This window comes from Fundulus heteroclitus, chromosome 3 (genome assembly GCF_011125445.2).
Source record: "Fundulus heteroclitus isolate FHET01 chromosome 3, MU-UCD_Fhet_4.1, whole genome shotgun sequence".
Classification (NCBI taxonomy): Eukaryota; Metazoa; Chordata; class Actinopteri; order Cyprinodontiformes; family Fundulidae; genus Fundulus; species Fundulus heteroclitus.
Window position 1 is genome coordinate 44,963,779 of NC_046363.1, and position 15,794 is coordinate 44,979,572.

General features: G+C 40.0%; 2 protein-coding genes across 2 annotated transcripts in view; one reads left to right on the forward strand and one right to left on the reverse strand.

Annotated features, from left to right (window-relative positions):
* Positions 1-15,794, forward strand: part of LOC105924485 — a 252,954-nt gene that overhangs the window by 36,787 nt on the left and 200,373 nt on the right. The window lies entirely within an intron of this gene.
* LOC118562707 overlaps positions 4,574-15,794 on the reverse strand; it is a 275,945-nt gene continuing 264,724 nt past the window's right edge. Inside the window, exon 19 of the mRNA XM_036135523.1 lies at positions 4,574-4,916. Within this exon, the coding sequence (XP_035991416.1) occupies positions 4,657-4,916 (260 nt within the window). The 3' untranslated portion in view covers positions 4,574-4,656. The remainder of the gene's footprint in view (positions 4,917-15,794) is intronic.

A 15,794-nucleotide genomic window follows, 5' to 3' on the forward strand; every position in this document is an offset into this window, starting at 1 on the left:
TAATCATAAACAATTATCTCCTTAATTTACTATTTTTTAAACGATTGATATTACACACTGTTTTCAGTTGTCCTGGTTCTGATCCGGATCGATGTCAGCGACTGCACACACTCAGGCTGCTGAATGTTTCCCTCTGTCCATTGACACAGTTTATCATCAGCGCCACATAAAACTGGCTCATCAACATACATATGGGAATCTGCACCAAGACGCCAATAAAGAAACTAGTTAACATTTAAATAAAATGGGTCATAAATAAAGCATTGCTGTGAAACTGTCTTAATTATGCTAATTCATAATTTCTTCATAGTTTTTACAGGTTAGAAGATTATTTGACAGGATTTTACCCTCCTTTAAACATACCGACCATGATAATGCAGTTACACTCTAATTGTTCATTTTCTATGCTTTAAAATAATTCCTTAGTTACTTGTTGATGTTAAAGTCTAACATTTTATCGTTGCTACAGGTGGCCAACGCTGGGGTCAGTGTAAAGAACAAACCAAAGATGAACTACGAGAAGCTGAGCCGCGGCCTGCGTTACTACTACCACAAAAACATCATCCACAAGACGGCGGGCAGCGCTACGTCTACCAGGCTTCGTCTGTGACATGCAAGGCATGCTGGGAAAGACGGCGCAGGAGGTCCTGAGCAGCCTGAACATCCTGCCCACGAACGCAGAGACGGGGCCGTCCCCGGGGGAGCTGCGGCGAGCAGAGCAGCGGGGCGTGGGGGTCCCAGTAGGGCCGAGGGTCCCCTGGGAGGGTTAGGATCCAGGCAGCTGGGAGCCACAGGAAACTCTGCTGAGTCCGGACCGTCCTCTGAGGCTGAATCTGTTTCAGGGAATGTAAAGATGCTGCATTTCACGAAGGAAGACTAGCAGAAACAGACATTTCTACAATGCAGTCTTTTTTTTGGCTAAAAGAAAAAGACATTTCATGTAAAATGTTTTAAACCTAGGGAGCGGTGCAGCCCAGGAAGCAGTCATTTAAAGCACTACAGATGTTACAGATTGGGTCTGAAACGCCTTTTCACTTGATGCATGTCTAAGAACAAAAGTGTAAATATTGTTTAAAGACTACTTTGTAGAGTTTTGTGCATTTATTTTATTTTTATTGTTATTTTTTGATACAAAGCTCATTTCTACCCTCCTTTGCTACTGAGAAATATTACACAGGTGTTTAGTTCAGACACTGCCAGGGAAGGTTTTTATTGGTCTCTGTGTAAATAAAACTAAGTGGAGAAAAAATGAGTGACGTTATATTTCTGGAACAACTAGGTTCACTGATGCTTCCTGTTATTTATATTAATTTTTTATTTTTTTATTTTTATTTTTTTTACATGAACTTTATCTTAACAAGTAGTTATAGTAAACAACAAAATCACTATACATTAGGTGAGAACATTTCTGGCATGTATATCACCACCCCATTATAACAAAGAAAAACGGTCTAATAGAAATCATATTATTGTTTTTTTATATAATCAAAAATAAGGTCTATTGATATTAATATAAACATTTTCATAAAACTAGACTTCTATCAGAGATCAGGCCATCTGTGTTCATTCAATAACCAAAAGCTAATCAAAGAAAAGAAGAATTATATACAATTAAAATATTTTGAATTAATAAAATAAACACTAGGATGAATAAAGTGTAGAGAAATAAATCTAATTATTTAAATGATATACAGAGATAAGTAATATTTTTTACTACAATCAACACCAACCACAGCATTAGTGGCCTTCCTCGATACGGCAGCCCCAGAGGGACATTAAACACGCCAGAACTGCAGCATAATTTACACAAAACGTAATCCGTCTGCTACATTAGGTAACATCCCTGTTTCTGTAGCAACAGTGAGGAAAAATAAAAGGAACAAAACAAAACAGAGTCAATATTGCACAACTGCCAGGAAACAATGCGACAAGAAAAAAACAATAATAATAATAATAATAACCCCTACAGAACACTCGGATCTACATTTCACACCCTTTACAAGTGCAAGGAACATCGACACAACAAAGTCTACCACAACGAAATCCTGAAACTGTTTGACAAACAGACACTTGTTGTGGATTTCCCATTTTCTACACATTTATGCGTGTACTCTGAGCCACTGGTGTGCGTTTCATGTCTGTGTGAAAATTTGGGGATTAAAACTGGGGCGATGTGTTTAATCCAGCTTTACTAATAAAATACACGCCCCTTTAACTTAGATTAATAGCCTATATACTTATTGATGATATAACATTTTCTACATTATCATATATGTACCTAATTTCAGCTGCCACAAGTTTTTCCCTGCAAGACAACTGAATAAAATTTTATTTATATCGCTCCAATTCACAACTCGTGTCATCTCAAGACATTTTACAAAGTTAAATTGAAATTTAAACCTGTTTAATATGGGATATAGATTAAATGTCCTGGTCAAAAATAGCACCAAAGGTTTTTACTTTTACTACCAGAGGCCAATTTAATGCCATCCAGATTAAAATGATTAAGATGAAGTTGATTTTATTAAAACAATAAACTCATTTCCAATAATATAACTTTAGAGGTTAGTAGACTTCATAAAATCAGATCCATTTGGTGGATCTAATCGCTTCATCTTAATCAGACTTTCCTCTTCAAGGTCTGTGTTTATTCAAATAAATTGATCTCTTTACCACAATTTACTGTAGGCCTGATGCTAATTTGATTAATGTTTCAGGTTGTTAAAAAGAACCTGTGAGAAGCAAATGTATCTCCATTTAATAAGAAATATGCAGGAAGTCTTTACTTTTGCTCTGATGGACTAATGAAACTCAAAGATCATCAACTTCAAACACAATTAAAGTAAAATCAAGAGTTGATAAAAATGTTTGCTGAAAAAGCTGTAAAAGCTTTGCACATTTAAGTTAGCTTAGAAAAGGGATTTATTTTAGATTCTTTATGTGTGTGCTATATTTATTTACAGTGATATGAGTTTCTTAACCAAACCAATGTAACCCAGGAATATGAGGCTAATGTGCACCAACAACATTTATGCTGTTACAGCTGAGCTTTCACTGCATGTTGTTGAAATAATTGTTGGTTTGCTTGATGCAAACCAGAAATGCATCCATCCATCCATCCATCCATCCATCCTCCATCCATCCATCCATCTCTCCATCCATCCATCCATTCATCCATTATCTATAAAAACTTGTCCTTTGTGGGGTCTTGAGGGGTGCTGGTGCCTATCTCCAGCATTCCCAGAAATGCATATTAGATGTTATTACAATCCTAACCACAATGTCAGCGTGTACAGCATCACAATCACAAAGGACTGCATGGATGCAATCCTTGGTGAAAAATGATATTCATGCTCTGCATATCTCTAGTATGTATATTTGGCCAGTCACATGGACTCTTTAAGGCCACACCAGGTGAATTTACTCAGTGGCTGTGATGCTAAAGCTAGTGGAGTATGCTTGGACCATTATTTAATGATAATGATGGATTATTTTGATAGATATTGCAGTTTTCAGCTTTAGTATCACAATCAAATGCTTCCCTGAAATCATCATCTAACACAAATATTTAGTTTGTAGTTGCTCAACACGTGGAGGAAAATGGACCAATGAGAGTCTAGGGAGCTACTTTGGGTCTGAAAAACTAAAATCAGAGTCAGGATTACCAACTCAGCTGTGAGGAGAAGCTTTTACAGAGACAGACTGCGCTGCTAACATCTGCAGGACGCTCGTTGTTTCTCAGACACTCCCATCCAAAGACGACTTCAGGAACAGATTCACTGAGACGACAGGATGAAACTACTACATGGGTTCGATGACAGGACCGTTGGATTTGGGATCCGTTCTTGTGAGGCTGGAGAATTCTGGAAAAAGACCTTCTGAAAAAAATGAGAGCAGGATGGACCTGGATCAGACATGAGGGCAGCTCATGTTAACGGTGGTTCTGGTGGGGTTCTGGTTCTGGTTCAGGCCTGAACCGCTCTCACAGAAACTGGACTCTCCTCTCCACCGATGATGGATGCTGATGATAACATGAGGTTGACAGACACTCCTGATCTGCTCAGGTTCTAACAAAATGTCTCCAAACTACTGACGAGGAGACACAGGAGATCCTGACGGCTAAAACCTGGAAACTTCTCATATAACCAAGTCAAGCAGGTGGTTTAAATCCAGCTGAGGGTGCCGGTCGTCTACTGAGGAAAATAAAAGGGACAATTCGTCAGAAAATGCAGATGTCTGCAGGAGAGGCTCTGCAGAGCATCTGCTGTGTTGACGTCTACAAATCAGACTTTAATCAGTCGTTGTATTCAGGGAAATGAAACTAAACACTAAGTTGGACAGCTTTAGTGTAGTTGTCCTGAACCCAATGGAGCCCTGAACTGTCTGGGATTCTTCTGGATTCACTGAACCTCCCTGACTGATGCACAGACATTAAATATTTCATGTAATTTACTATTAAATACCAGGAAATTGATTGGTGAATGGTAAACTTTAACAGCTTAACTCTTATATCTGGTCTGACATGAGCTTTGCTGAAGTGGGTCTCAGACATCAAGGAAAAATCACTAAAACAAACATGTAAAACTTTTTTTATTCAATTACAAGAAATTTGTCTTGATTCTCTGTCTAAAATTAATTTGATTTCTCTCCCAGGATTTATTTCCCCATGAGGTCTTTAATGAGGAAAGGTTCTAGTTCCTCCAGGATTTCGTAGAAGACATCTTTGCAGCGTTTGCTGGCCTTCAACGGTCCTCTGTAGAGCGCTCTCATCTTGGCCTGGCAGGTGGGTAGGGCGCTGATTTCATCGTAAGTTTCATCTTGCATAATTTTGGCTTTTAAGAGCTTGTCCAAAATGGGTGCAATGCTGGTCACTCTCTGGACCAGCTCAACCATGTGTTGGTCCACAAAGTGCTCCTCTGAGGAAAAAACAGAATAGAAACTGTTTAGTCACAGAAAGCCACGTTACTGTTACCGTACAATATTCACTTTTACATGTACGCATGATGCTCTGAGAAATTCACATGTTAACTGTATATATAGTTGAATTTCTCGGTTTAATCTGTGGCTCTAGGGCTCCTCCATTTTTCCTCTAAAATACCAAGTTCTGGGAATTTCTTTGGTTCTAGGAGGCGGAAATATCAAGGCTAACATGGAGCAACATGCACACAAAGTCAGAGCGAATTATTCAACAGGAAGCGAAGTTAAAGCAACAGTAAAGCCTGTCGACTGGTTTCCAGGGTTTAAAGACTTTGGTGCCACTCCTAACAAATTTATGCATCTTTACTTATAAATAAAATTTATGAATAAATCGAGCCCAACTGTTTAGCTGAACCGACGGCTGCGTTAGGTCCAAACTGAATCCAGATCAGCGGGTATTTATCTGTTGCAGCTATGCAAAAACTAACAACACTGCAGCTCAAAATGTTTTTCAGGCAGAGAAGAAACCTGAGACTAATTTATGGCATCATCAAAAGCGTAAAAACTAAAAAAAAAAAACTAAACAATTTATGTCATGTTAAGAATGAAGATGCAGAAAAGCTCAAAGCAGCGTCTGAGGATAGAAAACATTTGATTTTAACTTTATCAACTCCAAAAAAATTAAAAAAGAAAATAAAAGTTTATTAAAGGAAATGTTTATAATCTCATAATCTCATCGGCTATGTGGAGATAATCTTCTGCTGTAACAACGTTTTAAATGTAGATAATGATTAACTAAACACTAAATTATGTTAACTCTGTTAATAACAGAAGCCATCAGTCAGGATGGTTGTTTAGTATTCAGTTTAACATTTATCTACTTGTTTCCTTTATAAATAAAATTAAAGCAGAACCAATCACCTTCGCCAGAAGCAGCGTCTGGGGATCGTAAACTTTCCTGTTTAGCCTCTTTGGCTGCAGAAAATAAAATAAAAAATGCTATGTGGAGATAATCAGTGTTTTTAAGGTGATAATGATTCATTAGAAACTTTTTTATTACATGTTAATAACAGAGACCATCAGTCAGGATGGTTGTTTGCATTCAGTTTAACATTTATTTATTTATTTCCTTTTTAAAATAAAAAAGCTAAGACACTCACCTTCACCGGAAGCACCACCTTGGTATGGAAAACCTGCCTTTTTAGCCGCTTCGGCTGCAAAAAAAAAAAAAAAACACAGAAAAATATCAGTTTATGAGATCAAAACCACATTCACAGTCCTGGCCCGGTTCTGAGGACTACAGTAACTTTGCAGAATGGACATCGGTTCGGATCATTAGCACCGACGTGGCGTTTTAATCAAATGATCTGCAGCTTTAAACATTTAAGCCGATTCGCCAACATGGACCCATTAGCTGTTGTTTCCGTAGCATTTCAGAACCAGCGTTATGGTTCTGTTGGGCTTTTTAGCACCTAAAGATGGCGGCTGCTGCTTGGATACAGGTGATGTGGATTTCTACCCAGGACAACAAGCCACTGGGGGCGTCAGGAGGATATTTAAACGTTAATGCACCCAGTATTAGCGAGAAAACAGCACAGATGGCTGATGACGCTCGTGTTCGTTTATTTCTGTCTGAGCTGCATTTGAACGCCTCTCAATAGTTTACATGTTTGACAGATTACAGACACTCAGGATTATTCTACACTGATAATCAGATTATTCAAAATACAACAGAGCCCTTTGTTGCACCTTTTGTGTGTGTGTGTGTGTGTGTGTGGGGGGGGGGGGGTAGAGACATTCAAACACTTCACGCCTTTGAATTAAAACTTGCAAAGACAAAGATGCATTTTTCTCTTGATTAACAAATGAGTGGTGTGCTCGCTTAATTGATAATTACAATCCCATTCATATAGCTTTAAATATAACCTTTTAAATCTATAAACCTGGATCCATAACATTTCTTATAAGTGATACTTTAGTATCTTATCCCGGCCTTATTGGGGGATCCAGTGGTTCGGTTCGGTTCGCTGTGGGGAAGCAGCTGATTGGCTCTCAGGGCGCCATTTATACGTGAAGCTTCCCTGTTAAACTTCGCAGAGGTGGTTCTGGACGGGTAGCTCGGACTGACAGATGAAGCTGTCGAGATGCGCTGTCCCCAGATCAGCGGCACTTCCGGATTAGTCACTAACTAAAACTGTTCAGATTGTCCAGTTTCCCCCAAGAGAGAAGAGGAAACACTGACATTCAGCCCTAAATGTGTCATTTTAGGCTTTTATTTCATGCTTCCTCCTGTATTTACTGAGTCGGAGGAAAGTGTCTGGATCTGGATCAACAGCGCTGAAAGTGAAAGTAAAAAAAACTAAGCGCGCTGTTTCAACTTCTGTGAAATGACTGAGATCGCAGAGAAAAGGACATAATGTCAGAACCTGAAGATAAAACATGAAATGACCTGAATTGTTCTGAGACCTCCGCCAGGATCAGAACCTGGAGGACATAATGGATCCAGATGTTGCGGAGATTCTTACCCAGTTCGTCCGCCGCTCCATGGCAGCGGATCTCTCTGAGGATCTCATCGGCCACCAGCAGAACCTTCTTCTCGGTATAAACTGACACCATGACATCTGCAACGTCCAGAAAGCCTTTCCCCTCCACCTGGCTCGTTTTCACACCATCCTTTCGCTCCAGGAGTTCATCGCGGAACTTCTGGAAGTCGGCATCCTTCAGGTCCTCCAGAATGTCCCGTAAAACCTTTTTGGGGGTTTTTGGAGCCATTTCTCATAAAAAATGTAAAAGCTGGACGAAAGAAAGTATATATTTCCTCAACAAATTCAAACTTTCGTCTTCTGTATCTCACGGTGGATCCACACCGCGGTTGGATCCACCCTGTTGCACTTCCGCCCTCTTGAGGCCAAACCTTGTGCCTACATTGAAATTTCTATTAAGAATCACAGAGCCCTTGTAAAACCCAAAATGTTTATTATTCATAACAAAAAGTTTAAAAAAAAATGCAACTTTGGAATGTAGGATGACTAAACGTGAAATGTTGCATTTATTACAGCTATAGATTGCAAAAAGCTTATTCAGAATTAATGGATATAAAGCAGGCTACTATTATTTTGATATCTATAGCCAATCAGAAAAAGACTAAATTAACCCCAATAATTTAAGACCAAACTCATCACAGATTATAAAACAACATTTTATACCAGTAATGATAATTTTGTCTTTTTTTTTTATTATCTATTTCCTGTAGGCAACACCTTATTGGATATAATCCACATGCTTCATAGAGACGTTGTATAAATGTCTAACCTATAACTCTCTAAACAGACATAAACAGTCGTGTTTCTGTAGTGAAGGTATCAAGGGCCTAGATTTAGATTTAACTTCCTGTTGCCAGCATGGGCCCCAAGAAGAATCCGTCCATGGAGGATTTTGAGGAGATAAGGAAGGCGTTGGATTTTCTTTCTGGAGAGACCTCGGCCATCCGACTCCAGCAAAAGTCCATTCTGGACTTAGTTGAAGAGGTGAAGGCTTAGCGACTGCTTAACGAGGAGAAAGGCAAGCGGATCGCTGTTCTGGAGAACCGAGTGGCAGATTTGGAACAGAACACCAGCATGAACGATGTAATCATCACCAGACTGCGTGTCAAGCCCCGCTCCTACGCCAGCGCGGTGCCCAGGCCCTGTCCGTGGACTCCGTCACCCGGCGTGACGGAGTCCACGCAGGAACAAGTGGCGTCTTTCCTCTTTGGATCAGTAGCTGATATCAACTTAGAGTTATGTTACCTTACGATATGGTTTGATATGAACAAACGTCGTTGGCGGACATTCACTGAACGTAGAGATGTTGTTTCATATCTACGTTGGGAAAACATCCAGCTGATGGCGTTTAACCAACTTTCATGGCCATGTTTGACAGACGTTGTCTGAACGTTTAATATTTACTGGAAAGGTTCACATACATTGCTACATTACCTGTTCTTCATGTGTTCACAGGAGAACCTTCAGATGAACTTCAGCCACCACTAGTTTTACAGAAGTAAGCTTTTTGAAAACATAAGTAGACAAGACAAAAATAATTTTAATAAAATAATTAATTTTGTACAGAATGTACACCATCAGTGACTTAAAGCAGCTTAGAAATGGTCTGGTTTGACTTGTCTCTGCGACCCTTGGAGTGCTTCTGATGATCTGGGATGGAAGCCTGAACTTCCAAGTCAAACAGAATCTGGACCGTTTTTTTTTACTTTCAGCCCCTAAAAATCTGAATTACATACAATACGCAAATACGTCATGTTTACGTCAGGCGCACATGCGCACTGGGGTCAGTTTGCCACATTTGGAATAACTTCAGCCTGACAAGCGATAATATGCACATTGATGAATGGTTGTACTGGAACTGTAATTTCCCTCTGGGATTATTAAAGTATTTTTGATTCTGATTCTGATTAGATTATTAATCGGCATAAACCGGCCCTCTCATCCAGATTACAATTTCATTCAGATTGAGTTTAAGATCCTTTAGCTATCAGGCTCCTCTCCTGTGGAACCAACTCCCAGTTTTGGTCCGTGAGGCAGACACCCCGTCTACTTTTAAGACTAATCTTAAAACTTTCCTTTGTGACAAAGCTTCTAGTCAGAGTGGCTCATACACTGAGCTATCTCTATAGTTATGCTGCTATAGGCTTAGGCTGCTGGAGGACATCAGGGTCTATTTTTCTCACTCTGCTGAGTTCTCCTACTGCTCTCCAATCTGCATTGTTTGTTGTTATTTCAGCTTTTAACTTTTTGTTCTGTCATTTTTCACTCCATAGAAGGTACACCTGGTCTGGTGATCTGTTAGCTGTGACATCATCAGGGGAGGCAGATCATCCACTATTACCATCTAACATAGAAAGTACTCCTGGATCAATGTGTGCTTCTGGTTTCGTCCAGCTTCTGTCCAGTTTGGCGCTTCATAGATGAGGTGTTCAAATGCTGTTGGGAAATGTAGTTTTTGCATCAGAGCAACTTAATTATAAAAGTCTCCATTAGAAATAAAAGTTATCTGAACTCAGCAAATCACGCTTGTTTCGGTTGCTCCCAGTTTGCAATAAATCAGATTTATTTTCTTCTTTAAAACATTTTTTCATCAGTTTCCCATCTGATCAGAATAATATTAATGAAAAATGTTTCATTGTCCCAGGTCTGCAGAAATGTGTTGTTACGGTCAAGAAATGCAGATGCTGTAATAAGTGATCAAAGATGAATACTTTTCTGCAAGTACAGCTGGGATCCTTATTCCTCTTGTAGAACAAAATGTTCATTTCAGCAACAGGTCAAGCTTCCTGAAGGCCCCGTGGAAGCTCCTCCTTCAGTTTTGTTACAAACCCAGCTGCACTTCCCACATCTGCAGATAGATCTGCTGAGTCTGAACTTCCACTCTGGCGTGTCACAAATCACCACGTTGCTCCACCTGCAGAGCGGCATGGCGGTTGTGTAACATGACTTCCACTGCTGGCTCCTGCATGAAGGAGGTGGTTTAAACAGTGTGTAAATCTGTGCTTGGAAGCATGAAGGTGGGGCTTCCGATCAGAGGTCATGTGATCAGCAGCTTGGTACACCTTGTTCTGCATGTTGACTCTATTGTAGCAAAGTGGGCTGGATCAGGAATGCTGAACACATGTGACTGTAAAAGCAAGCAGTAGAAAGCAGCTAAAGTTCGAAGATAAATTCTGAAAGACCTTAAGAAAACTTCTGATTCAGAACACTTTAAAGGGTTTTGCTGCTTTGGAGGGAAAATATAAAGAAACAAAGACTGAATGGGATGGGTTGTTGTCTCTGATGACGTCAAACAGCATGAACTATTCCTTCTGTTGTTGAGATTATATCCAAGTCACCTCACTGCAGGTATAATTTGAGATGTTTAAGAGGAGAAACAGGAAGTAACTTTATGTTTGCGTGCATTATTAGTGAAGTAATAAATAGAAACAGATCTAACAAAGTTCCCAGGACCACAAACGACAACCCCTGCAACAGAAACACATTATTACTCATAAAAAAAACATATATATAAAACTCCATCCATCCATCCATTCATTTTCCAAACCGCTTAATCCCTCATGGGGTCGCGGGGGTTGCTGGTGCCTATCTCCAGCGTTTATAAAACTCTAAATAAAAGGATAATAATGACAGTAATTGTTGTTATTATTAATACTATAAAACAGCCCACATGCTTTTGTGTATAAGTTAATCAACACTGGGGCTCTATGTTCTCCAGCTTTTCATGATCCATCTAATTTACGTCGCTGCCTAGCTGTGCTGGACCAAATTGAGCCCATTTCTCTTCCCACTTAAAAGGGGCTGATTTACAGGATGAAGCCATCTGCATCCTTTGGATGTTGTCCTGAGTTTTCAATGAGTTTTTTTTTTTTTTTTTGTAACTCGGGTCCATCCAGTGTGATGCCTAAATCTTTTAAACATGCGGTTGGTCAACCTCTGCTGAACAGAGGGGGACTGGATCCCTCTGTTTATTGGAGTTTAGACCTGTGTCACTGTTTTGTCCAAATTCCAAGAAAAGATTGTTTATATCCTTCAAAATGTGGGTTTCAGTGAGCTTTTCAGTCTGAGTTCAAGACTCGCCCCAGTTAGGGGTCTTTAATAATATTTTCCTGTTAAACTTTGGTGCTCTTCTTGTACTGTTAGACCTCACAGCTGATTTTAACACTATAGATCATTAGATACAGACTGTTCCACTGATCAGGGGGCTAACAACGAACTAGCACTAGTTGGAAGATTTGAAGAAAATGGATGGAATGTTTAATAACATGATGCATTTTTATTTCAAGAGTTTGAAACTTTAGATGTGATCTTAGAGCTTCATCTATGAACTGGTGTTTCTGCTGCTGGGTCCTGATCCAACCAAATTCCTTTGAACGTAGTTTAATTACAGAGTGGATGTGTTCTGGTGTCGCGTATTTCCAACAAGAAACAAAACAGAAACGTTTTATCACGTGATGGAGCTGCTTTTCTTCAGAAATCAAAAGCAATTCTGCTTCTTTATCCATAATTTACTCAGAGGGAGACATTTAAAGCTTGGCCTGAGAACACAGCAGCCGCGTTTAAAGCCGTGATCCTTTAACGATGAATTCAATGTGTGAGATGTTTTCAGGCCACAACAGGAAATATTCAGGTGAATAAAACAGCAGGTTAAAATGCTAACATCAGAGCATCATATTTTTAGTCTTAAATAAGTCGTTGTATTTCATGTATTTATAATAGTTAATAATGTTTTACATTTAAACAGATTAACGTTTCCAGCACCAGGAACAAGAACAACGGCTGCAGAAAGACGTCATTACAGATAAGAAAATTTATTTATCTGCAACAGTCAGTAGGATAAGAACAATATGGTAAAAAAAAATTTTGATTGATTACACTCAAAGACAAAAATAAACGTTTTTTTTTTTCCATTCTTAAAGGACTCTCTGAGGCCATTTCTCTGTCTTCCGTTTCTACTTTTATTCAGGGTCCTGAAACAAAGACAAAACAAAGACCACATTTCTCTAGAAACTCTTTGCACTTTAAATGTTGACGTTACGTTCTGATCAAAGCAGATTTCATGGTTACTCACCATCTGTCATCTTCCAGATAAACTCTGGGCTGTAAAACAGATCAGAAACTTTCATGTAAAAATCTGTTGCCACAGCTCAGTGAAATTTAAAGTTTCAAAATTTGTTCCTCCAGCCTGAAAACGCAGCTATGTTCATTGTCTTTCTGTAGCCTCGATAAGAGCCGGGGCATCTACTCAGACGGGCGCTGGGTGCTAATGATGATGATATCATTTTTCTCTAGGGAGCCCAAAGCATCGCTACTTTCATCAGACAGAAACAGACGTCTCTAAGCTGATCTCATCTGTCCAGAACAACATAATCCTGTTGCTCTCTTGTTTTTAGGCTTTCTGCTTCTGTTGCTCCCAAAAACCAACTGAATTTAGTCTTTGCCAACTTGACTAGTCGTGACCTTTAAACTTTCTAATGGAGGCCTGTAGAGTCTGAGATGGAGCTCTTGGGTTTCTCTGAGCTTCTCGCTCTGACCTCGGGCTGAATCTGCTGGGAAATGTGGTCAGCTGTCTGAGATGTTCTCCTCTTGGTAATAATCTTCCTCTCTGCAGGATGATGGACTTTAGATGGTCTGGAGATGACCATTAAAGGTGCATAGCCACGTTGTTTGACGTTTTATATATATATATATATATATATATATATATATATATATATATATATAAATATATATATATATATATATATATATATATATATATATATATATATATATATATATATATGTGTGTGTGTGTAAGTAACTCACTCTGGTTGCACAGCGGGAAAAGTAACTCACTCTGGTTGCAAAGTTTTTAAGAAAGATTATCACATCCTGCTGGCGTATTAGTTGTTATTTTGGTTTTTTAAGCTTTATTTTTGCTCAGTTGGTTAGTAAATAAAGCCTTTTGTGTTTATTTCTAATAAACGGAGGAAGAACGTACTGCACATGCGTAGCAGGGGTTAAAACAAGGAAGCAGCTAACGGCTATTAGCATCTCCCAGCGAAACAATAAAGAACAATGAATGGTCCAAGATCCAGTGAAAAAAAAAGTGCAAAAATCCATGATTCTAAGAGGGAAAAGCCTGGAATGTGTCTGTGAATCCAGTCTGAACGTTCAGTGTCACTGAAGCTAAACCTGCCGAGGCTCAGATGTGACGCAGATGTAACAGTGTTTAGGTTTAAGTTGTAGAATTCCACTTGCTTTCTATGTATCAGTGCAATGGGGAAATAGCGCCCCCCTCTTTGTGTGGTTGGTTATATGTTGCTGGTCCCTGTAGTCAGTGCCAGTCTGTGAAAGCTACACGAGAGGTGAGTTGCATTCTTCAGCACACAGTAGAAAAGTGTTAGCAACATCATAAAACATCATTTTTTTACTAAATTAGACAAGTAATTTGTAATGATTAGTTACTAGATGTGTGCCTGGCACCAACATCTGTACTTTTAGTTTTCTTAATATTGTAAAACACTTGGTGTGCTAAGTTAAAAGCTAACATAACGCTCTGTTGTAGCGTGCTGAGTGAAGCTGAGCCGTTGCACTGATTCAAACCCCGATATGTTCCCATTCAGGTACATCATTTATTATTGTATTCTTCATTGTACATTGAAAATATGAATGTTTTGCTGTAATTAGGGCCGGTCTGTGAAAGCTACACGAGAGGAAATAAACTGCCTGACAACCCAGAAACTCGTCTTCATTTAAAAAAACTACACAACGCAGAGTCGAGGGGTTACTTGGGCCAGCCCGGTACAGTGGACTGAAGCAGAACCCGGTTACATTGGTGCCGTGACCTGAGCTTCTGCGATCCTGTATCCGCAGCGGTGCTGTCTATTTCCTGGATAGTGGTTGGAGTCACCACATGGACTGTGGGAAACCCCGTGGGATTTCCCTTCTTCCCACCGTTTGCTGTTTTCTATTGGAACACTGAGGTGGGATTCTGTACGTCTGGTTGTAAGAAAAAAAAGACAGAAAAAAAGGACAAAGCAGATTTAAATCATGACAGACCTTCCTGGTTTTGGCAGAGGGAGGGGGACTGTTAGTTTTACCCCACTACAGTCATTTGGCAGGGGTAGAGCAGGTTTGCTGGCAGCCCCAGTCTCATCCACACCTAGGCCTGTCTTTGCTGAGTTAACTGAAACACCTGTTGATGGTGACTGTGATGATTCCCATCATTCTAAATCAGATACCAAACCTACAACAGAGAGCCTTTATGCAGAGATAGCAACGCAAATTGGAGTTTCTATTGGAGAAAGCATTGCCTCTTGTATTGAGTCTCGCTTGGGCTGTGGAATGGGACACAGTGTTCTTGGGTCTGCCAGTAATGTGCTCTCAGAACCTTCACTTTTGAATGTGATTGTGAAATCTGATGTTAAAGAACCTGTGTGTTTTAGAGGGGATGGTTGTGACACATGCAGTGTTCAGGAATGGGAGGAAATGATGATGACCTATTTGAAGAAAAAAAGGGGTACAGACAGCTGAACAGGCTGATGAAGTGCTTAGTAAACTGGCAGGGAAGGCAAGAGAGGTAGTCAGGGTGGGCATACGTAGTAATCCATCCTTGTGTCTTAAGGTAGGCCCAGAACCTATTTTTGAGATCTTAAAACAGCACTTTAGTGACACTGCCTGTTCGAGCATGCCTTTGGCTGATTTTTATGCAACATTACCTAACTTAGGTGAGACACCTTTCGATTACTGGCTCCGGCTGAACAGAGCCATGGAACTCACAGAGGACTGTCTCAAACGACAGAAAAAGTCATTTGCATATCTGACAAAAGAACTGACTACAATGTTCATTCGACACTGCCCAGACCCAGAACTGTCTCTTATTTTCAAATGTAAGCCGTTGCAGCAGTGGACACCTGCTGATGTACACGAGAAGTTGCTGGAGCACAGCAAAGATCAGAAGTGTGGCTCTCAGCTGAGTGCATCCAGTGCTTTAAGCTCTCAGCGACAGGAGGTGAGTCCTCATGTGCAACAGGTGACATGCAGCAGTAAATGTACCACGCCATCCCCGATCTCTACCTCTACTGGGCTCAATGCACCGGCACCTGCTGATCGTCTTGATCATGTGATAGCTCTGTTGGAGAAAGTTCTGGAGGGTCAGCCTCGACAAGCAAGAACACCTGCTAAAGATGATGTCAGAGCACATCGAGACCAAGTACACAAAGTCGTGTCCTGTGTAATTTGTGGTGACACAGCACACTCTATCTATTACCACTGTAGAGCCAATCAGCTGTGCTTCATCTGCCATGCTGCTGATCACACACGGGCTCGATGCCCCAGGGCCGTATCTAA